The sequence below is a fragment of the Canis lupus genome, chromosome 7 (assembly GCF_003254725.2).
Source record: "Canis lupus dingo isolate Sandy chromosome 7, ASM325472v2, whole genome shotgun sequence".
Taxonomy (NCBI): domain Eukaryota; kingdom Metazoa; phylum Chordata; class Mammalia; order Carnivora; family Canidae; genus Canis; species Canis lupus.
In genome coordinates this window covers 56,187,816-56,212,142 of record NC_064249.1, presented here as the reverse complement: position 1 = coordinate 56,212,142, position 24,327 = coordinate 56,187,816, and the positions used below count along the sequence as shown (strand labels likewise).

Below are 24,327 nucleotides of genomic sequence, written 5' to 3'. Positions count from 1 at the left end.
TTTTACATTTAAAAAGAATTTGATCTTGACAATATTTTTAAAGTCCTGAATCAATTTCATGGTGTTTTCTAGCCTACAAAAGCTACTGTTTATAGAAATGAGAAGGAAAAATGTGTTTTCATAGATACAATGACAACATAAATTTTTAAAAAGTATATGTTAATGAGGTAAAGACTAGACTGGAAGTATGATATGCCTTGAAACTTTAAAAAATCAGTTAGGTTGTATGTGCAATTAGGCAGCACAAATCTTTTACTTTTCTCTTGAACTAGAAGTTTCAATTGCATACCAAAAAATAATGCATGGAAGTGATGCACATCACTGCTTTTAATTGAGTGCTTAAAATGCACTCTTTGAAATTCTAGCTTAAAGGTTTTTATAATGTGCAAAATGCAGGAAAAATATTAATATATCTAAACTTAATCATGTTCTGATCTTCCTCAGGAAGTATGACAGTCCCCAAACGATTTCTATAATTGAAAAAATATTACTAACCTTATAAAATATGGTCGTAATATCTATCAGAAATAACATTTTGTTAAGGTCACACTTGCCATTTTAGAGATGATCAAAGAAATAAATTTATTGTTTGTAGGCTTGGTGAATGAATTTACCATTTCTGAAAACATTTTATTAACAATGATACTCTTTAAGATGACAAATTTCAGCATGATTAGGAAATTGAGATCGTAACTATTTGACAATACTATATAATATTGTAAAAATCATTGGTTGTGCTATATTTCCCTGATGTTTATAATTGTCCCTAGAAAGAAATTATACATAAGAATGCTACATTCATTATTTTAAATCTTCACAGATTATCTTGAATGTATACACTGTACATTCCACACTTCACAAAATTCTTTCCAGGATCACACCGTGATGCTTCTTTTTCTCCACTTATTCCTCCTTCTCTCTTTCCTTTCCTTCTTCCTTTATCCTATCTTCCCTACCTTCCCTCCTTTCCTTCCTTTCATTTATTCACCGGTTAACTCACTCATTCAGAAAGCATGAAATGCCTTTTGAGTGCCTGATTTGGCATTTTATTGAGTATCTAATATAGGACAGACATTGTGTATGTTACACAGAGGAAACAAAAATTACAACGCATCTCCTATCTTTGAAAACATTATAGTCTAAAAAGAAGTAGACAGGTAATCACTGACTTCAATAGTGTTGTCAGTACCAGTATGGAGGTAAACATAGAGTACAATTAGAGTACAAAGCAGACAGAAGAAAGTGAAAGACTGTTTCATCCAGAGTTAGAGGAAAAAGGGTAGCTATAAAGAAGTTTGAGAGAGAAACAAGGGCAAATCGAAGAGATACTTGCATTACTATTTAAGATCAGTTTCTTCTCATTCATTGTTCCCTTGTCATCCCCTCTAGCACTGTGGCCCAGTGTATTTTGGTTTAGTATTTTCAACCTTGCCTATTTCTGGATTCTTCTACATTGCCTATGCAGTGATGTAAGTCATGTCCATATTAATTTAGGTGCATATTCCCTACACTGCACGAATGAGAACAAAATAAAGACATTTTCAGGGAAACAAAATTTTGAAAATACCAAATCTACCTCACTAACTTGTAAAAGATACACTTTAGTTACAAAAAAAAATAATGCAATTAGGAATGTTTTATAAACAAAAAGAGTTGTGTGCAAAATGTTACACTGGGAAAATGTAATCAAATATTTATTGTGTAAATTAATAAAAAATATCGTAATAGAAGGATTATTAAATAAGATAAGCAAAACATGATGGAAGATAAACTATGTATCAAGAAAAAATCATAAGGTCCTCAAACTGTCAGGAAGACATTAAAGATATTATGTTTCATAAGCAGTAAATAAAATATGTATTCCAAAACTTCTAAGAATTTATAGCTTAAAATATAATAATAAAATATATCATAAGCAAAAAACTTAATTCTAAACATTCTAAACTTAGTTTCATCTAAAATATGGCTACAAATTATATAAACCAGAAATAACAGAAAAACAGAAAAAGTAAGAAAAAAATTCACTATTACATTGAAATTTTTTAATGCAGCTCTCAGTAATTGATACATCAGTCAGAAAATAAATCAGAATAATAAAAGAATTAAATAAGGGAATTAACACAGTTTACAAAATGAACCTATTTAGAATTGTACCCTGCTACACAGAAAAGATTTTTCCCAAATAAAATATTTATCCAAATTATCCATGTAGTAGGACAATAATTAAGCCTTCATAAATTTTAAATAATATCTACTATATAGACTACATCTATAAACAAATCAAAATTACATTAAAAATTTATTTTAAAAAATAACTGTACAATTCATTGACGATATAAGGACTAATTTATCTAGGATTAATCTCAGGTTGATTTCCCAGAGAGAGTTTGCCTTCTACAAAATTCCAAGGAACTGCTTAAGGTTCGATTTAGAAAAACTACCCAAATAAATAGACAGATAGATCATGTTTATGTTTAGGTATCCCCATCATAAAGATTTCATTTTTCAATCATATACTCCATAAATGAATATGATTCCAATCATAATTCCAATAAAACTTCTGAAGGAAATGAGTAAGATAACACTGAAATTTATATGGAAGGACAAAGGTCAAGAACAGCCTAAAACTCATAAGGAAACATTAAGACTGAAGGATTCACCATAATAAATAATCAAAACTCATTACAGAAGCTTAGTAATGTAGACATGAAGTATTGAGGTAAAGATGGTTAAGTAAACCAAACAAATAAAAAATAGAAAAGATCCACACATATATGGAAGCCTCACATGTGACAGAGATGGCACATATTAATACATAAATACATTAAATTATATTGCAACAAATATTGCAACAATTTGTTTTTTATTTAAGAAAGAAAATATAAAAATAAAATATAAAAAAGAAGAAAATGTAGTTGGAACCTCAACTTCACACTATATCCTTATATGAATTTCATATTGATTATGCTTCACATGTGGCAAGTGAAAATGCATTCCCAAAATTCTAGGTAGTTTCTTACTTCCAAACTTATAAGTAAAAGATATGTGCAAAAATATCAGTTCTGAATTTTTTAATATAATTTCATCTAGAAGCATCATATAAATATGAAAAGCCAAATTTCAAAACATTTAGAATAAAGTACCAGAGAACATATTTTGACTTCAAGGTAGAAAAAAATTCTTAAATTCAGAAAAGCACAAAGGTCAAAGGAAAATATTTATAACTTTTACTAGACTAAAACTGAAGATTCTCTTCATCAGAAGTTACCATAAATGAAAGAAGACTGGATAAAACTATCTTCAATATATGTAACTTTAAAGTATTAAGTATTGATAATATACAACAAATTCATATAAATTAGTCAAAATATAATCACTCAACAAATGGAAAAATATCAGCAGCAGCCTTTTTACAAAAAAGAAAATACAAATGACCTCCAAAAAGCCATTAAACATGCTTAGTCTCACTCTTAATTATGAATTTTAAAAATTTAAGGAGACACAATTAAAGAGTATATAGATAGAAGTATATAAAGTATTATAATAGAAATATTATAATACAACGTGGCAATTGAAAAAAACATGCAATTTTAACTCTAACTAGAAATGTCAACTAGTACAGAATGTGTTTATTATTGTCTTGCACTATAGTATTATTTCTTTTAACCATTTTATCAATTTCTTTTACTATTACTTCTTTTACTATAGTGAATGAGATATGGCAGAAGAGGAAGTCAGGGAAGATGAGTCTTAAGGGAGGGTCAGAGTGATACTAAGCCTAAGAGGACTCAACCTTCCATTCCTGATTTAAAGATGAAGGGAACCACCAACCTGGGAAGCAAGCAGCCTCTAAAAGCTGTGAATGATCCCAGGCCAATAGCCACCAAGGAAACAATGACTTCAGTTCTAAAATCGAGGAAACTGCATCTTGCCAAAACTAAATGAGCCTGACAGCAGATTCATCCTAAAGTCTCCAGAAAGAAATGCAGGGCTGCTAAAAGCTTGATTTCAGCCTGAGAAGACCCAGAATATAGAAACCAGCAAAGACATGACCCAGAGAAACCTCGAGATAATAAGTGGGTGTCATTTCAAGCTGCTAAAATTCTGGTAATTTGTTATGTAGTAAGAGAAAATCAATATAGACAGAAAATTGGCTGTTACTTCATTACTGATAGTAAGTTTTAACAGCTATGGCTTAAAACTAAAATCTGTATTTTTTAAAATTTTTAAATATGAAAACCCACCGTTTTTGATAAAGCAGATAATTCATCTTTTGATGTCTTTGTTTCCTTCAATGCTTCAGTCACTGCTTCTTCATTCTCTTCAATACTAACATTAACATTTTCTATTGCTGTAGAGTAGTGACTACGTAGAGCAGTAAGTTTCTCTTTCTCTCTCCTAAGAGGAAACACATTTGGTTTTATCCACAATGAAAGGAAAATCATGTTTAAAACTATATGTAAATTAGCTTCTGACTTAACAATGTACATTAATGGCATTTACCTATTCATAAAATTTCTCCCATCCCAAAGCAACTTCTTAAAAGTACCATTTAGAATCAAGAAGTAAATGGTGAGAAAAAATTCACCAGGTGTATTTGTTTCCAATGGAATAAACTTAGAGAAAAATAATTTCTAAATTATTTAAAATAAATCATCTTTTGATTTGATTTCAGGTGATAGAGCTAACCACCTTTGATTCAGAGGGTGGGCAGTACAGGGATGGAAAGGCGAGAAAAAAAGAGAAGATTTAGAAGTGAAAAGTCCACACATTATTAAAGTCCTAGCTTACTGTTTTGTCTTTCTCAGTCTTAGAGGTAAAATGGAGGAAACTGCAGCTTAGAAAAACAATAGATTTTTTTTTTAAATTGCCAAGGAATATTTTGCTCTTATATGATCTTCCACGAAGAAAGCCAGAGCTAACCTGTGATCCACATAATCCTGCCTCTTATCTAGTAGGTAGAAAACACATTCCAAATGTCTCTTAAGACAAGGGTGTTACAGTTTAATATACATAAAAAATATGGTGAGAAAATGACAAAATTATCATTTCCATAAAATATCAGCAAGAAATACAGATAATTCCACCTGGAATTAGCCCATAATATACATAAAAAATATGGTGAGAAAATGACAAAATTATCATTTCCATAAAATATCAGCAAGAAATACAGATAATTCCACCTGGAATTAGCCCATAATATACATAAAAAATATGGTGAGAGAATGACAAAATTATCATTTCCATAAAATATCAGCAAGAAATACAGATAATTCCACCTGGAATTAGCCCAGGTTCTTATACACTAACTCTGATTTTAGGAGTAGAGTCAAATGAAACTGAAAGATACAACCTCAATATCGAAATGAAAATTAAAACAATAAACAAATAAGCAAAAGGATTCTTCTTTACCCTTCCATGTCTGGAGAGTATAGGTCTCCCTATCAGAATTCTGGAATCCAAGTAGATAATGAGAGGTGGGTAATCGCAGCATTCAAAATATGTTTGGTTGAATTTCCTTCCTTTGAAATAAATTTTTCATTTCTCAATGGTATCTATTTCCCTCAGGTCAGACAATAAACTATGAACTCTGACTAAGAAGTGGAAACTGCCCAGTGTCATCAAATTCAGAAACTAAGTACTATTTTAGTTGTCTCTTTATCCTGATTTCCTAAAGTTGATGCCACCAATTCCTCAGCCTTTTAAGGATTTTTCAGGGTAAAAGTTTGCCACTAGTGCCCCCAGGCACCAGTAGTTCAGCCTTTATCATTCTTGTATCTGCTAAATCAGAATAAATTTAGAAGAATAAAATGGGATGAATCCTTCTACCTGTTAAAAGTTACAATGTAAAGCAATCAAGATACTAAAAAGCCTATGTAGTATGCTTCTATTCACATGGATTTCATGAACAGGCAAAACTAAGTCTGGAGATCAAAGTCAGAATGAAGATGATCTCTTTGGGGTGGAAGGCAGCAGTTGTATGGACTGGGAAAGAGAACAAGAGAAAGTTCTAGTATGCTGAAAACTTTCTATACCTTAATCAGGGACATGGTTACATGCATATGTACAGATTTTTAAAATATTCAATGTAGGGGATCCCTGGGTAGCTCAGCAGTTTAGTGCCTGCCTTTGGCCCAGGGCGTGATCCTGGAGTCCCGGGATCGAGTCCTACATCGGGCTCCCTGTGTGGAGCCTGCTTCTCCCTCTGCCTGTGTCTCTGCCTCTCTCTGTGTGTGTGTCTCTAATGAATAAATAAATAAAATCTTTAAAAAAAATTTCAATGTATACACTTGATAGCATATGTAATCATGTTTATATAATGTGTATTCTCAATTAATTTAAAAAATAGTGAACAATAAACACATCTCTAAAATGTTATTTAATACATCATTTATGACTCCTCTAATGCTTACAGTAAATCTTACTTACTAAATTTAGATGAGAAGAAAATCATCAAAGGACTTTTATGATTTATTTATTTTTAAAGACCCCAAGACCTGGGATCAAGACCTGAGCCAAAAGCAGATGTTCAACTACTAAGCCACCCAGGTACCCGGATTTTAAAATATTTCTGTTAGAAAATGATAGATGAAGCAGACCAACATAAGGAGAACACTCCTTGTTATCACACTCCTGCTTGTTAACAGGTTGATTTTCAAGGGTTTATTGGACTGAGCCTAGACTGTATCCTTGCCATGTGGGCTTCTCTATAGAGCATCTCAAAACATGGCAGCTAAATTCATCAGAGCAAATACACAACAGAACAATAAAGTACTAGCAAGAAAAAAGTCACGGTTCTTACAATTTAATCATCAAGGTGATATCCCATCACTTTTACTTTATTTATTAGAAGATACTCACCAGATCTAACCCACATGCAAGGGGACATGATTTTAGGAAAGAATATCACAAGGCAGATATCACTGAAAAGTCATGTCAGAAGCTGCTAACTAACCATAGAGCTCTTTGGTATTTACAGTTTCCATAGTTGGAGGTTGGTGAGGTGATACCTATGGCTTTCGCATCAGACCCAGAATACAACAGAATGATACAGGTAATATACTAGAAAAAAGTCTTCAGAAGGTTTAAAAATATAGAAAATATGAGAAAATGATCAAGAAACATGGAAGATACTATAAGAAAAACTAGTATGTGTTTGAGTCCTGAAAGAAATAGAAAATGGGACCAAGGCATTGTTTGAAAAGATAATGACTGAAAATGCCCAGGGATAATAATTATAATACATAGGTTCAATAATATTGGAAGACTAACAAATCCCAACAAAGAAAAATCATTCCACACCTAAAGTGCCTTAACAAAGTAAAGTTAACAAATTTTCAAAATCAAGGGATGATCTTATAAGTAAAGTATAGGCACACCTGGCTCAGCGGTTGAGCGCCTGCCTTTGGCCCAGGGCATGATCCTGGAGTCCCATGATCGAGTCCCACATCAGGCTCCCTGCATGGATCCTGCTTCACTGTCTGCCTGTGTCTCTGCCTCTCTCTCTCCCTGTGTGTGTCTCTCATGAATAAATAAATCTTTTTTTTTTTAAAGCAAAGTATAGAGTAGTTGCATAGCAATCAGTTAAAAGGTCAATATGCTTCTTAACAGTAAAAATGAAAATCACGTTACAGAGTGATGTATTTATTAATATATTAAAGGTCAATTAAGAATCAAGAAATCAGGGACACCTGGGTGGCTCAGCAGTAGAGTGTCTGCCTTTGGCTCAGGGCGTGATCCCGGGTTCCCAGATCGAGTCCCACATCACACTCCCTGCATGGAGCCTGCTTCTCCCTCTGCCTATGTCTCTGCCCCTCTGTCTCTCTGTCTCTCATGAATAAATAAATAAAGTATTTTTAAAAAAGAATCAAGAAAAAAAAAAGAATCAAGAAATCTATGAAAATAGAAATTATTCTTCAAATAAAAACTCAAAATTTGGTATGAGCAGAACCTGACTGAAGAGTATAATTAAGGACCTCTCCAACTATAAAGCACTGCCAGATACAGTCTATGATGAAAAAGTCTATGAAGGAAAAAGGAACAAAGAAGAGTTTTATTTTGAGGGTATATCTAAAAAACAACCTTGACTGTTTAAAACAATAACAACAAGCATGTCTGAGTGCCTCAGTTAGTTAAGTGTCTGCTTTCAGCTCAGGTCATGATTCCAGGGCCCTGAGATTGAGCACCACAAACCCCCATCTTCCATCTGGCTCACTGCTCAGTGGGGAGTCTGCTTCTCCCTCACCCTCTGCATCTCCCCCACCCCACCAAACTAATGTTCTCATTCTCTCTCAAATAAATAAATAAAATCTTTAAAAATAAATAAATAAAACAGTAACAACAATGTTCTCATGGGTTATAAAAATGAAACAGTCCAGAACAACAATAAATACCTATTCAGTGGTAATGTGATAACTACAGTAAAAATTTTCCTAAGTCCTTTTCTTGTCTAGCATGTTAACAGTGTCTTTGGAGTTTGATATCTAAGTTTACATGTGATAATTAATAGGGTTTCCTACAAGAAGAATAGGAACAAAACTGTAACTGCCAAACTGGAAAAGGAAAAAATAACAAAAACTAATGTGAAAGACCAAAAAAGAATAAGAAATAAAACACATGGGGGCAAATACATGGTTGTTTAAATCCAAATGTATTAGTTATTTGTGAATACATATAATGGCCCACCTTTAAAAATGTTGGCAACTGATAAAAAAGACTATCTACATAATGACAAGAGATATGTATAAAACATAGGAGCTCAAAAATATTGAAATTTAAAAACGGAAAATATCTCCCAGATAAACATCAAGAGACAAAGATAATGAAACTATATTACCATCTTAATTGAGTTTAAGGCAAAAAATATTCCAAGAATCAATTCACAATGATGAATAAAGTTAATCATCTCCCATAACGATATAACAACTTTAAACTTGTATGAACCTGAGAGAGCTTCAAAATGTTCAAAATGTAAAGCAAAAACTGATGGCATTAAAAAAAAAAAAAAAAAAAGATGTAGAGAGACACATCCATCACAGTAGGTGATTTTACCACACTTTTCTTAATAATAGAAAAAGTAGTAAAAATCAGTAATGATATGGAACAGTGTTTCTCAAACATCACCTTGGGATTTTTTTAAAATGCAAATTCTCATTCAATAGGTCTGAATTGTGCCTGAGATTCTGCATTTTGAAGAAGCACCCAGGTAAAGGTGATGCTGTTGGTCCATAGATCACACCTAAAATAGCAAGGATAGCTATTTGTATAAGATTAGCCTCTATGATTAGTAAATTTGACCTAATTAGTAAATTTGACCTAGTAACCAATATTATATTCAATAAGTATATAAGGAATATTTACCAAAAAATTAAAAAACAACCCAAGTCATTGAGCCAAAAATGAAGACTCAGTGATTTTCAGTGGGTTGAAACTATGTTTCCTGACCAAAATACAAATTCAGCTGGGAAAGCAATAATAAAAAGGTAATTATAAAATTAGAAATCCACAAAAAATTTTTAAATGTATATTTTAATAACCTATGGATCAAAGAAGATATCAAAATGAAAATTAAAAATACATGTAACTGAATGAAAATGAAATATAACAAATCAGGGTTGCTACAAAAGTGATTAATTTATTAAATATTAGACAATACTTAAAACAGACGTTGTATGTAAGGAAATATAAATATCTTAATAAATGGATGCTATCTAGATCACAGAACTATGTATAAACTTTATGTTCTTCATCTTGCTTGTGTTTACTTGATTCTAGCTCCACGTGAATATGATTTTTTCTAAATCATTAATCAATTTGAATAAATAAAGATTTTATTATGACACACTAGATCATAAAGAATTTACAGCGCACAAAAGAAATTACAATATCATAAAACACACACACAAAAAAGAATATCATAAAACACAAATACATCAAAAATGCAGTAAAAAACACCACCAATTACTAAAATGCAAAATAATACTATATATATTTTAACATACTTCATTTCATTAGAAATCAAACAAATGCAAATTGAAATACTTGGATGCTATTTATCATTAATATACAGCTACATAATTTGTTCTTAATAATATCTCATGCTGGAGACTTTTTTTAAAATAGCCACTTTGCACATACATAGGAGTGATGCATATTTGTTATACACAACTATAGGCAATTTAACAATATGTATGAAGAGTTTTAAAATGACACAGGGAGGCTGGGAAGATGGTGGGGTAGGAGGATGTTAAACTTGCCTCCTCCCATGGCTACAACTAGATAACTCTCACATCAGTGTAAATAACCCAGAAAATGACCTGAACACTGGCAGAACAAACTCCATAACTAAAGGTAGAGAAAAAGCCACATCCAAGAAGGTAGAACAGGCAGAGAAATGTATTTGGATTTGAAGCAAAACAGACCATGGCCATTGGCAGCAGGAAGGGAGCCAGTTGCTTAGAGAAGGGCAAGAAACAGACTATCACACTGGGGAGCCAAAGGGGAATGTTATGGGAATCCCCATAACATTTGGCTTTGAAACCAAGAGGGGCCTAATCATGTGAATACTTAGAGTCAGTGGGACTTAAAGCCTGGAATTCTAAAACTCAGCTGGCTCTGCTATGGGAGAGCCTGGAGGGCAATAGGAAGTTGAGTCTCTGCCCTTAAAGAGACAGCAGGATAAACAGCCACCAGGGATACAAGATGGAAGCAGCAGTTTGAAAAATGTCTAGGACATACAGAAAGGAGGGTTATTTACTCATCTTACAGTGTGTATCATAGAAGCAGGGATAGCAGGGAAACCTCTCCAGGAACAAAGGAGCTGGCAGGTGCCTTTTCCCTTCCTGGCCCCCCAACATAAACATGCAGCCACCTATAGGAATAGCACAGCAACAATGCTCCCTACCTAATTTGTCTATACCAAGTCCTGGCCCCTCTAACTACAGCACCATCTTATTTGTCCCTTCCAATCATGCTCGCCATGTCCCTGCACTGTGAGGCCCCTGCCCAGAATACTGGTGCAAACCCTGCCAAAACGATGTCATTTATTCATGCCCCATGTGGGGCCTAAGTTCTGACAGCAGGGTTGGCAGGTCTCATTTTGCAAGCAGACCAGCATGCCCCTTGTTAAAATGTGCCCCATCTAGTTGGGACGAAACACCACCCACAACAAGCAAAGAGAACTTCTGCAAATGACTCCACTGAAGGAAAGAGTGGCCAGAACACAACACCAGGGCATAGGCAACACACATAGGAGACACTCCCTAAAGTGCCAGGTCCTGGGGAACACTGCCTTGCAAGGAACACTAGGACTTCTTCTTCATAAGGCCATTACCATCAAGAGCAGGAGACAGCTTACTTTCCTAATATAGAAACTGACAGAGAGAGCTAGACAAAATGAGGAGACCGAGGAATATGGTCGCAAATGAAAGAACAAGATAAAATGACAGCAAGAGACCTAAGCAAAACCATTAAGTAATATGGCCAGTAGAAAACTTAAAGTGATGTTTATAAAGATAACCAATGGACTTGAGAAAAGAATGAAGAACATCAGTGAGGCCCTTAACAAAAAGACAAAAAAGAACCAATCAAAGATGAAGAACATAATAACTGAAATTAAAAATACACTTGATAGAATAAATAGTAGGCTAGAGGAAGTAGAGGAACAAATTAATGATCTAGAAGACAGAGTAACAGAAAACAATCAAGCTGAGCAAGTAATAGAAAAAAGAATTATACAAATTAAGAACAGACTTAGGAAACTCCATCAAACATATTAACATTTGCATTATAGAGATCACAGAACGAGAGAGTGAAAACGGGGCAGAAAACTTATTTGAAGAAAGAATAACTGAAAACTTCCCTACTCTGCAGAAGGAAACAAATATCCAGATCCAGAAGGCACAAAAATCTCCCCAAAAAATCAATCCAAGGAGGTCCACACCAAGACACATCATAATTAAAAAAGCAAAAAGTAGTATTAAGAAAGAATTTTAAAAGCAACAAGAGAAAAGAAGACAGTTATACACAAGGGAAACTCTATAAGGCTATCAGCAAATGTTTCAGCAACAAACTTTGCAGGCCAGAAGAGAGTAGCATGATATATTCAAAGTGCTAAGAGGGAAAAATCTGCAACCAAGAATATATCCAGGAAGGCTATCATTCAGAATAGTAAGAGAGACAAAGAGTTTTTCAGACAAACGAAAACTAAAGGAGTCATGACCACTAAACCAGCTCTACAAGAAACATTAAGGAAGACTCTCTGAATGAAAAGGAAAGATCATAAATGAGAGTCCAAAAAATAGAAAACACAGAAGCAGTGAAAATAAGTGTATCCATAAAAATGGGTCAAGGGCTTCACAAAATAAAAAGACATAAAATATGACACCATATACCTAAAACATGGGTGAGAGAGGAGTAAAGAATGGGTTCAAACTTAAGCAACCATCAACTTAATATATGCTGCTATATGGAGAAGGTGTTTATACAAACCTAATGGTAACCAAAAAAATCAAAAACCAGTAAAAGATATGCAAAGAATAAGGAGAAACAAATCCAAGTATATCATTAAAGAAAGCCAACAAACCATGAAAGAGAGCAAGAGAAGAAAGGATCAGGGAAAAACTACAAAAACAACCACAAAACAAACAAACAAAAAAGGCAAAATATATATACCTATCAATAATTACTTTGAATATAAATGGACTAAATACTCAAAAAAAAAGACAGATGACAAATTGGATAAAAAAATAAGTTCCAAAAAAAAAAAAATAAGTTCCATTCTACATGCTGTCTATAAGAGACTCATTTTGGAGCTAAAGATACATGCAAACTAAAAGTGAGGAGATGGAGAAACATTTATCATGCAAATGGATGTCAAAAGAAAGCTGGGATAGCAATACTTGTAACAGACAAAATATATATTTTAAACAAAGACTAAGAGACAAAGAAGGGCACTATATAATGATAAAGGGGACAATCCAAGAAGATATGCAATTGCAAATATTTATGCACTCAATATGGGAGCACCCAAATACACAAAGCAGTTAATAAAAAAACTTAAAGGAATTAATCAATAGTAATACAATAATAGTAGGGGATTTTATTTTTTTTATTTTTTTTTTATTTTTACTTATCTATGATAGTCACACACAGAGAGAGAGAGAGAGAGAGAGAGAGGCAGAGACACAGGCAGAGGGAGAAGCAGGCTCCATGCACCGGGAGCCCAACGTGGGATTCGATCCCGGGTCTCCAGGATCGCGCCCTGGGCCAAAGGCAGGCGCCAAACAGCTGCGCCACCCAGGTATCCCAGTAGGGGATTTTAATACTCCACTTACACCAGTGGATAAATCATCTACATAGAAAATCAACAAGGAAACAGTGGCTTTTACTGACATACTGCACCAGATGGCCTTAACATTCCATCCTAAAACAGCAGAATACACATTTTTTTTCAGGTGCACAGATATATTCTCCAAAAACAGATCACATATTAGGCTACAAAACAAGCTTCAACAAATTAAAAAAAAAAAACCACCTAAATGATACTATACATGTTTTCTGATCACAATGCTATGAAAATAGAAATCAACCACAAGAAAAAAATCTGCGAAGACCACAAATACACGGAGGTTAAATAATATGCTACTAAACCATGAATTGGTCAGTCATAAATTTAAAAAGAAATAAATAATTACATGGAAACAAATGAAAAATAAAAGCAAAGGGTCTAAGCCTTGAGACGCAGCAAAAATGGTTTGAAGAGGGAAGTTTATAGCAAGACAGGTCTACCTCAAGAAGAAAAAAAAATCAAATAACCCAACTTTACACCTAAAGGAGCTAGAAAAAGAACAACAAACAAAACTTAAAACCAGGAGAAGGAAGGAAAGACGAAAGATTAGAACAGAAATAAATAATACAGAAACTAATGAAATGGAACAAAATCAATGAAACCAGAAAGTGGTTTTTTAAAAGATCAACAAAATTGATAAGCCTCCAGGCAGACTCATCAAAAAAAGAAAAAAAGAGGACTCAAATAAACAAAACAAAAATTAAAGAGGTGAAATAACAACCAATACCACAGAAATACAAACAGCTGTAAGAGAATATTATGAAAAACTATATGCTAACAAATTGGACAATCTGGAAGACATGGATACATTCCTAGAAACATATAAACTACCAAAACTGAATCAGGAAGAAAAAAAAAAAAAACAGACTGATTACCAGCAATAAAATTGGATCAGTAATCAAAAAACTCCTAACAAACAAAAGTCCAGAACCAGGCAGCTTCAGAAGTAAATTCTACCAAACATTTAAAGAAGAGTTACACCTAATCTTCTCAAACTATTACAAAAAATAGAAGTGGAATGAAAACTTCCAAATTCATTCTATGAGGCCAGCATTATCCTAATACCAATATGAAATAAAGACACACACACAAAAAACCCCACGGGGGAAAAACAACAGAATTATAGGCCAAAATCATTCATAAATGTAGGTGCAAAAACAAAAAAACAAAAAAATCAAACCATTCACCACAATCAAGTGAGATGTGGGATATATTCTCAGGAAGCAAAGGTGGTCCAATATTCTAAAATTAATCAACATGATATATCACATCAATAAAAGAAAGGTTAAAAACCATTTCAATAAAAGCAAAAGAAAAAAAAAAGCATTTGACAAAGCACTACACTCATTCATGATAAAAACCCTCAACAAATCAGGTTTAGAGGGAACATACCTTAACATAATAAAGTCTTTATGTGAAAAACCCACAGAGAACATCACACTCATTGAGGAAAAACAGAGCTTTTCACATACCATCAGAAACAAGACAAAGATGTCCACTCTCATCACTTTAATTCAATACAGTACTATAAGTCCAAGCCACAGCAACCAGACAACAAAAACAAAAGTCATCTAAATTTTTAAAAAAGAAGTAACACTTTCACTATTGCAGATAACATGATACAATATATAGAAAACCCTGAAGACTCCACCAAAAAACTACTAGTTTTGATAAATGAATTCAGTAAAGTCATAGGATACAAAACCAACATGCAGAAATCTGCTGTATTTATTTTTTTCTCGTTTCAAGTTTTTATTTAAACTCTAGTTAGTTAACAGACATTTCCACACAGTAACAATAAAGCAGAAAAAAAAGAGAAATTAAAATGATCCCATTGATAACTGCACCAAAAATAATATAAGAATAAACTTTTAAAAATTTTTTTAAAATTTATTTATGATAGTCACACAGAGAGAGAGAGAGAGAGGCAGAGACACAGGCAGAGGGAGAAGCAGGCTCCATGCACCGGGAGCCCGACGTGGGATTCGATCCGGGGTCTCCAGGATCGCGCCCTGGGCCAAAGGCAGGCACCAAACCACTGCGCCACCCAGGGATCCCCTATAAGAATAAACTTAACCAAAGAAGTGAAAGACCTGTACTCTGAAAACTGTAAGAAGCTGATGAAAGAAACTGAAGATGACACAAAGAAATGGACGGCCATTCCATCCTCATGGAATGGAAACAAGTATTGTTAAATGTCTGTGCTACCCAAAGCAATCTACACATTAAATGCAATCCCTATCAAAATACAAACAGCATTTCTCACAGAACTAGAACAAGCAATTCTAAACATTGTAAAAAAACATGACTCCAAAAAGCCAAAGCAGTCTTGAAAAGGAAAAGCATAGCTGGAGACATCACAATTCCATTTTAAGTCATACGACAAAGCTGTAGCAATTAAAACAGTATGGTACTGGCACAAAAATAGACACATATACGTCAATGAAATGGGGTAGAAAACCCAGAAAGAAACCTGCAATTATATGGTCAATTACTGTTCAACGAAAGAGGAATGCATATACAATAGGAAAGAAAAAAAGTCTCTTCAACAAATGGTGGTAGGAAAACTGGATAGCTATATGTTAAACAATGAATGAATGGACCACTTTCTTATGCCATATACAATAATAAACTCAACAGGGATTAAAGACCTAAATGTGAGTCCTAAAACCATAAAATTCCATAAAAGCAGGCAATAATTTCTCTGTGAAGGACGGTGAAAGAAGCAATAAAAACATTATAGGGAGAAGATGTTTGCAAATGACATATCTGCTAAAGGGTTAGTATGCAAAATATATGAAGAACTCAACACCCAGAAAACAAATAATCCAATTAAAAAATGGGCAGAAGACACAAAAACACATTTCTCCAAAGAAGACCTACAGATGGCCAACAGACACATGAAAAGATGTTCAACATCACTCATCATCAGGGAAATGAAAATCAAAACTACAATGTGGTATTACCTCACACCTGTCAGAATGGCTAAAATAAAAAATACAAGAAACAACAAGTGTTGGTGAGGAAATGGAGAAAAAGAAACCCTTGTATACTCTTGGTGGGAATGCAGACTGGTGCAGCCACTGTGAAAAATAGTATGGAGGTTCCTCAAAAAGTTAAAAATTGAACTATCCTATGATCCAGTAATTGTACTACTGGGTTAGATACCCCCAAAATACAAAACACTAATTGAAAGAGATATATGCACCCCTATGTTTATTACAATATTATGCACAATAGCCAAATTATGGAAGCAGCCCAAGTGTCCATTGATAGATGAATGGATAAAGAAGATGTGGTATATATACACAATGGAATATTATTCAGCCATGAAAGAGAATGAAATCTTGCCATTTGCAACAACATGGCTGGAGCTAAAGAGTATCATGCTAAGCAAAATAAGTCACTTAGAGAAAGATAAATACGATATGATTTCACTCATATGTGGAATTTAAGAAACAAAACAAGTGAGTGAAGGGGGAAAAAAAACAGACAGGAACAAATCAAGAAACAGACTCTTACCTACAGAGAACAAACTAATGGCTACCAGAGGGGATATGGGAAAGGAGATGCGTGAAATAGGTGATGGGGATTAAAGAGTACATTTATCATGATGAGCACAAAGTAACGTACAGAATTGTTATATCACTATACTGTACACCTGAAAATAATATAACACTGTATGTTAACAACACAAAAATTATTTAATTTAAAATTAAAATTAAAAATCTATAAATAAAATGTCAGAAAAATAGTATTTTAGGAATCTATACATATGTATATTACATATGTATATTATATTGGTGATAAATATGGGTGATTTAGGTTGGTTCTTTATCTGAAATTTTACATAAGAATATAAATTACATTTTAATCAATATTTTTCTTCGATGGGATCCCTGGGTGGCACAGCGGTTTGGCGCCTGCCTTTGGCCCAGGGCGCGATCCTGGAGACCCGGGATCGAATCCCACGTCGGGCTCCCGGTGCAGGGAGCCTGCTTCTCCCTCTGCCTGTGTCTCTGCCTCTCTCTCTCTCTCTGTGACTATCATAAATAAATAAAAATTAAAAAAAAATTTTTCTTCGAAAGTTTATAAGCAGCATTAGTGAAAAATTCTTACTTGTAGGCTTCTAGGCTTGTTTCATGACCATGAATGTCTTTTTCCATGTCTTGTCTAATTTTTTCAGCACTCAGTTTGGCATTTTCAACATTTCCTAAAGCTTCTTCAAGTTCTCCATGAACTTGTTTGTATAGTTCCATTACCTAGTAATGAAAAATATTTTTGTTAATACATGCACTTAATGGGTAATTAAAAGAATCAGGCAACAGAAATATCAGAGAAAGAACTTAAATTTAGAGTAGTTTTGGATTTAAAGAAAAAGTTCTTTACATTGATTTTCTTCCCATATTAGTCTGTTTAGCACAGTAAAGTTTCAAGTTTCCATTAGCCTAAAAATCAGCAATACTAGGGATGTATAAATATTATTGAAGAAAATAAGTTCAATATCCCAGGTAACATGAGCAAAATAAAATAATTATCTTTTCAACTGCAGAAGAATTGCTACTTTTTATTGTTGAAATAATACTTTATTATAGAAAAAGCAGAAAACACAGATGAAAAAAATAAATCAACTGCAATCCTCTCGGGATAATCATTATTATCTTAATGAATGGGTCCAAAATACTACATTTTATTGTTTTTATTATCAAATATCATATACATTATCCTTCCCTCTTCATTTCTCTATTTTCTGTCAATCTGTGGAGATGGAGTGGTTATAGTCTGGATGTCCTGCTGGAAAGTTGGAGGGAGGAGAATGTAAGGCACTAGGGAACAAATAGTCTTCTCCCCCAGGGCCAGTTGGTGAACTGAAATAAAGCAATTGCCTTCAGGAAAAGCAATAATGTTCATTAACTTTTAGAATAGCACAGAAGTAATAACCTCTACAAGATTATTCTTCAGGCACAGCAATGTAGGGGTATACATTTTAGTAGAGAGCAAAGAGTATACCAGGATGATGAGCAAAACAAACAAGAGGTCAGGAAACATAACAGAATTCCTAATATCAAATATCTCATGTCCAATTTGTCAGCACCTTTACGAGTAACCTGTAGGCATTGCTGGGGGGTGGTGGTCTCCATGTTGGGAACTAGGCTACATAACATGAGACAAATTCATCTCTAAGGCAACCTCTTGGGTTGGGTCTGTATGGCACTGGTATATGTATCCTCCAATTGATGTGGATAATACTCTTGCGTTTCTATGTATTATGAGGCTGAGCTACTTGCAGAATTTGGAGGCAACATAGAGTGTTGGAGCTTGATTTACAAATAGCTATGCACTCAAGCACACTGGCTAGAGGCCTTGTGTCCATTAAACAATTGGTTAATTCAGCAGGTCTCTAGCCAGGATCTCAAAACTGAGTCAAGACAGCAAAATAAAATAAAGTTATATGATAAAGTACTATAAACAAAATACTACATTACACTTCCCCCAGCCACTAGCAATCAATCTGTTTTGTTTTATGGATTTATCTATTCTGGATATTTCATACAGTGATCTTTTTTTTTTTTTTTTCGAGGATGTGATCTTTTGTATTTGGCTTCTTTATTTAGCAAAACCCCTCAAAGTTTATTTATGTTGTGACACATAACAGTATTTCATTTTAAAAAAATTTCTTTCTATGGTGTAAGATATATCACATTTTGTTTAATCATTAATCAGGTGACGGACAATGGGTTGTTTCCACCTTGAGCTAATATAAACACTGCTAAATGCTATGAACATTTATGTACAATTTTTGTTTTTTGAATATCAGTTTCCAATTCCTCAGAGTATATAATTGCTAGAGCATATGGTATTCTGTGTTAAACTCTGAGGAAATGCCAGTCTTTTCTACAGCATCTGCAACCATTTTACATTCCCATCAGCAAAGTACCACAGTTCCAATTTCTCCACATAGACCTCAAAACTTGTTATTTTGTTTTATTTTTAATCCCACCCTAATGGGTGTGAGGGGTATCTCATTGTGATTTTGGCTTGCATTTCCCCAATGACTAATGATGTTAAATATCTATCTTTTCAAATGTTTCCTGCCCATTTGTACATCTTTTGGAGATATATCTACTCAAGTCTTTTGCCCATTTTTAATCAGGTTATTTGTCTGGAGTTGCTGAATTTAAAAAGTTCTTTATATATTCTAGGTACTACACTGTTCTGAAATGTATAACCTGGAATATTTTCTCTCATTCTATAAGGTTTTTTTTTTTAACTTTTCTGATAGTATCCTTCTTCTCTCTTATTTTCACTGATATACATACAGCTGACACACAATGTTAAATTAATTTCAAGGGTACAACATAGTGTATTAACAAATCTATACATTGTGCTGTGCTCACCACAAGTGTGGCTACCATCTGTAACCATAAAATGCTATACAATCTCATTGACTATGTTCCCTATGTTGTACTTTAAAAAAAATGGGGGGGGGTGTATTTATGAGAGAGAGAGGCAGAGGAGGGACAGAGGGAAAGGAAGCAAGCAGACTGAACTGAACATGGAGCCTGACACGGGGCTCAATCTCATGACCCTTAGATAACCACCTGAGCCAAAACCAAGAGTCAGACACTTAACTGACTGTGCCACCCAGGAGCCCCTACTATGCTGTACCTTTTTTCCCAGTGACTTATTTATTCCATAACTAGAAGCTTGTACCTCCCATTCCTCTCCATTCGTTTGCCTATACCTCCACTCCCTCCCCTCTGGCAACTACAGTTTGTTTTCTGTATTTACAGTCTATTCCTGGCTTTTTGTTTTGTTTTGTTTTTCAGATTCCACATATAAGTGAAATCATACAGTATTTGTCTTTCTCTGATTTGTTTCACTTAGCATATCCTCTAGAGATCCATCCGTGTTGGCACAAATGGCAAGATCTCAATTTTACGGTTAATATTCTACTGTATATATGTATACCACATCTTCATCCATTCACCTATTGATGGACATTGAGGTTGTTTCCATAACTTGGCTGTTGTAAATAATGCTGCAATAAGACTGGAGTACATTTATCTTTTCGAATTAGTGTTTTTGTTTTATTTGGGTAAATCCCCAGTAGTAAAATTACTGGATCATATGGCATTTCTATTTTTAATTTTTTAAGGAACCTCCATACTGTTTTCCATAGTGGCTGCACCAACTTACATTCCCACAGCAGTGCATAAAGGTTCCTTTTTTTCCATGTCTTTGCCAAAACTTGCTACTTTTTGTCTTTTTGATTCTAGCTATTCTGACAGGTGTCAGGTGATATCTCATTGTGGTTTTGATTTATACTTCCCTGATTAGAGATGTTAAACATCTTTTCACGTATATGTTGGCCATCTGTATGTTTTCTTTGGAAAAATGTCTTTTCAGGTCCTCTGCCCATCTTATATTATTTGGGGTTTTTTTGGGGGGGGTTTGTTTGTTTTGGGGTTATGTAACTTCTTTAGATATTTTGGATATTCACCTTTATCAGATATTGATAGTGTCCTTTGATGCATAAAAGTTTTTAATTTTTATTGAAGTACAATATATAACAGTTTCAATTATAAAACATAATGATTCAATATTTCTATACATTGTGAAATGATCACCAAAATAAGTCTAGTTAACATACATTGCCACTCATAGCTAGAATTATTTTCTTGTGATGTGAATCTTGAAGATGTATTTCCTTAGCAACTTTCAAATATGCAATACAACATTAACTATAGTCACCATGCTGTACATTAAATCCCCATGACTTATGCATTTTATAACCAGAAATCTGTATCTTTTGACTCCCTTTTCATTCATCCTCTAACTCTTGCATCTGGCAACCACCAATCTGTTCTCTGTATCCCTGGAATTGTTTTTTGTTTTGTTTTTCTTTGATTCCACATATAAGTGAGATCATATATGTGTCTTTCTCTGCCTGACTTATTTCACTTAACATGATCCCCTCAAGGTCCATCCCTGTTGTTGCAAATGGCAAGATTTCATCTTTTTGGCTGAGTAATATACCATTGTGTGTGTGTGTGTGTGTGTGTGTGTGTGTGTGTGTGTTGTGTGTGTATACCATAGCTTTATCCATTCATCCATTGATGGACACTTAGGTTGTTTCAGTATCTTGGCTATGGTACTAGCACTGGTACCCAATATGCAGCCAATAATGGCTACTATAATAATAATGGGTATATAATATAATAATGGGTATATAATAGAGTATATAATAATGGGTACTGCTGACTAATGCAGCAGTGAGCATGGGGATACACACATCTTTTCAAGTTTGTGTTTTTTTCTTCTAATAAATACCCAGAAGTGGAATTGCTGAGTCCTAGAACAGTTCCATTTTTAATTTTCTGAGAAACTTCCATACTATTTTCCACAGTGGTTGCACCAATTTACATTCGCAGCAACAGTATAGAAGGGTTCCTTTTTCTCCACTTGTTATTTCTTGTCTTTTTGATTTTAGCTACTTTTAGCTTTTGTTTTATTTATTAGCCATTCTGACAAGTATTAGATGATCTCTTACTGTGGTTTTGATTTGTATTTTCCTGATGATTAGTGATGAGAATCTTCTCATGTACTTGCTGGTTATCTGTATGTTTTCTTTGGAAAAATATCTATTCAGATTTTCTGCCTTTTTTTTAATTTATTTTTTATTGGTGTTCAATTTACTAACATACAGAATAACCCCCAGTGCCGTCACCCATTCACTCCCACCCCCCGCCCTCCTCCCCTTCTACCACCCCTAGTTCGTTTCCCAGAGTTAGCAGTCATTACGTTCTGTCTCCCTTTCTGATATTTCCCACACATTTCTTCTCCCTTCCCTTATATTCCCTTTCACTATTATTTATATTCCCCAAATGAATGAGAACATATAATGTTTGTCCTTCTCCGACTGACTTACTTCAGTCAGCATAATACCCTCCAGTTCCATCCACATTGAAGCAAATGGTGGGTATTTGTCGTTTCTAATAGCTGAGTAATATTCCATTGTATACATAAACCACATCTTTATCCATTCATCTTTTGTTGGACACCAAGGATCTTTCCACAGTTTGGCTATTGTGGACATTGCTGCTATAAACATCGGGGTGCAGGTGTCCTGGCGTTTCGGTGTGAGGTGGTATCTCATTGTGGTTTTAATTTGTATTTCCCTGATGGCAAGTGATGCAGAGCATTTTCTCATATGCATGTTGGCCATGTCTATGTCTTCCCCTGTGAGATTTCTGTTCATGTCTTTTGCCCATTTCATGATTGGATTGTTTGTTTCTTTGGTGTTGAGTTTAATAAGTTCTTTATAGATCTTGGAAACTAGCCCTTTATCTGATCTGTCATTTGCAAATATCTTCTCCCATTCTGTAGGTTGTCTTTTAGTTTTGTTGACTGTATCCTTTGCTGTGCAAAAGCTTCTTACCTTGATGAAGTCCCAATAGTTCATTCTTGCTTTTGTTTCTTTTGCCTTCGTGGATGTACTTGCAAGAAGTTACTGTGGCCGAGTTCAAAAAGGGTGTTGCCTGTGTTCTTCTCTAGGATTTTGATGGAATCTTGTCTCACATTTAGATCTTTCATCCATTTTGAGTTTATCTTTGTGTATGGTGAAAGAGAGTGGTCTAGTTTCATTCTTCTGCATGTGGATGTCCAATTTTCCCAGCACCATTTATTGAAGAGACTGTCTTTCTTCCAATGGATAGTCTTTCCTCCTTTATCGAATATTAGTTGCCCATAAAGTTCAGGGTCCACTTCTGGATTCTCTATTCTGTTCCACTGATCTATGTGTCTGTTTTTGTGCCAGTACCACACTGTCTTGATGACCACAGCTTTGTAGTACAACCTGAAATCTGGCATTGTGATGCCCCCAGATATGGTTTTCTTTTTTAAAATTCCCCTGGCTATTCGGGGTCTTTTCTGATTCCACACAAATCTTAAAATAATTTGTTCTAACTCTCTGAAGAAAGTCCATGGTATTTTGATAGGGATTGCATTAAACGTGTATATTGCCCTGGGTAACATTGACATTTTCACAATATTAATTCTGCCAATCCATGAGCATGGAATATTTTTCCATCTCTTTGTGTCTTCCTCAATTCCTTTCAGAAGTGTTCTATAGTTTTGAGGGTATAGATCCTTTACATCTTTGGTTAAGTGTATTCCTAGGTATCTTATGCTTTTGGGTGCAATTGTAAATGGGATTGACTCCTTAATTTCTCTTTCTTCAGTCTCATTGTTAGTGTATAGAAATGCCACTGATTTCTGGGCATTGATTTTGTATCCTGCCACGCTACCGAATTGCTGTATGAGTTCTAGCAATCTTGGGGTGGAGGCTTTTGGGTTTTCCATGTAGAGTATCATGTCATCGGCAAAGACGGAGAGTTTGACTTCTTCTTTGCCAATTTGATTTTTTTTTATTTATTTATGACAGTCACACAGAGAGAGAGAGAGAGAGGCAGAGACACAGGCAGAGGGAGAAGCAGGCTCCATGCACCGGGAGCCTGATGTGGGATTCGATCCCAGGTCTCCAGGATCACGCCCTGGGCCAAAGGCAGGCGCAAAACTGCTGCGCCACCCAGGGATCCCTTCTTTGCCAATTTGAATGCCTTTAATGTCTTTTTGTTGTCTGATTGCTGAGGCTAGGACTTCCAGTACTATGTTGAACAGCAGTGGTGAGAGTGGACATCGCTGTCTTGTTCCTGATCTTAGGGGAAAGGCTCCCAGTGCTTCCCATTGAGAATGATATTTGCTGTGGGCTTTTCATAGATGGCTTTTAAGATGTCGAGGAATGTTCCCTCTATCCCTACACTCTGAAGAGTTTTGATCAGAAATGGATGCTGTATTTTGTCAAATGCTTTCTCTGCATCTAATGAGAGGATCCTATGGTTCTTGGTTTTTCTGTTGCTGATATGATGAATCACATTGATTGTTTTACGGGTGTTGAAGCAGCCTTGTGTCCCGGG

General features: G+C 34.5%; 1 protein-coding gene across 10 annotated transcripts in view; it reads right to left on the bottom strand.

Annotated features, from left to right (window-relative positions):
- Positions 1 to 24,327, bottom strand: part of CCDC178 (coiled-coil domain containing 178) — a 426,023-nt gene that overhangs the window by 312,419 nt on the left and 89,277 nt on the right. For all 10 annotated transcript variants that reach the window (XR_007412090.1, XR_007412089.1, XM_025429202.3 and 7 more), the window contains 2 exons: positions 17,468 to 17,610; positions 4,245 to 4,398 (listed from right to left, as the gene is read on the bottom strand). Coding sequence is in view for 8 of the 10 variants with exons in the window: in XM_025429202.3 (XP_025284987.1) it covers positions 4,245 to 4,398; positions 17,468 to 17,610 (297 nt within the window). In the remaining 2 variants the exon portion in view is untranslated. The remainder of the gene's footprint in view (positions 1 to 4,244; positions 4,399 to 17,467; positions 17,611 to 24,327) is intronic.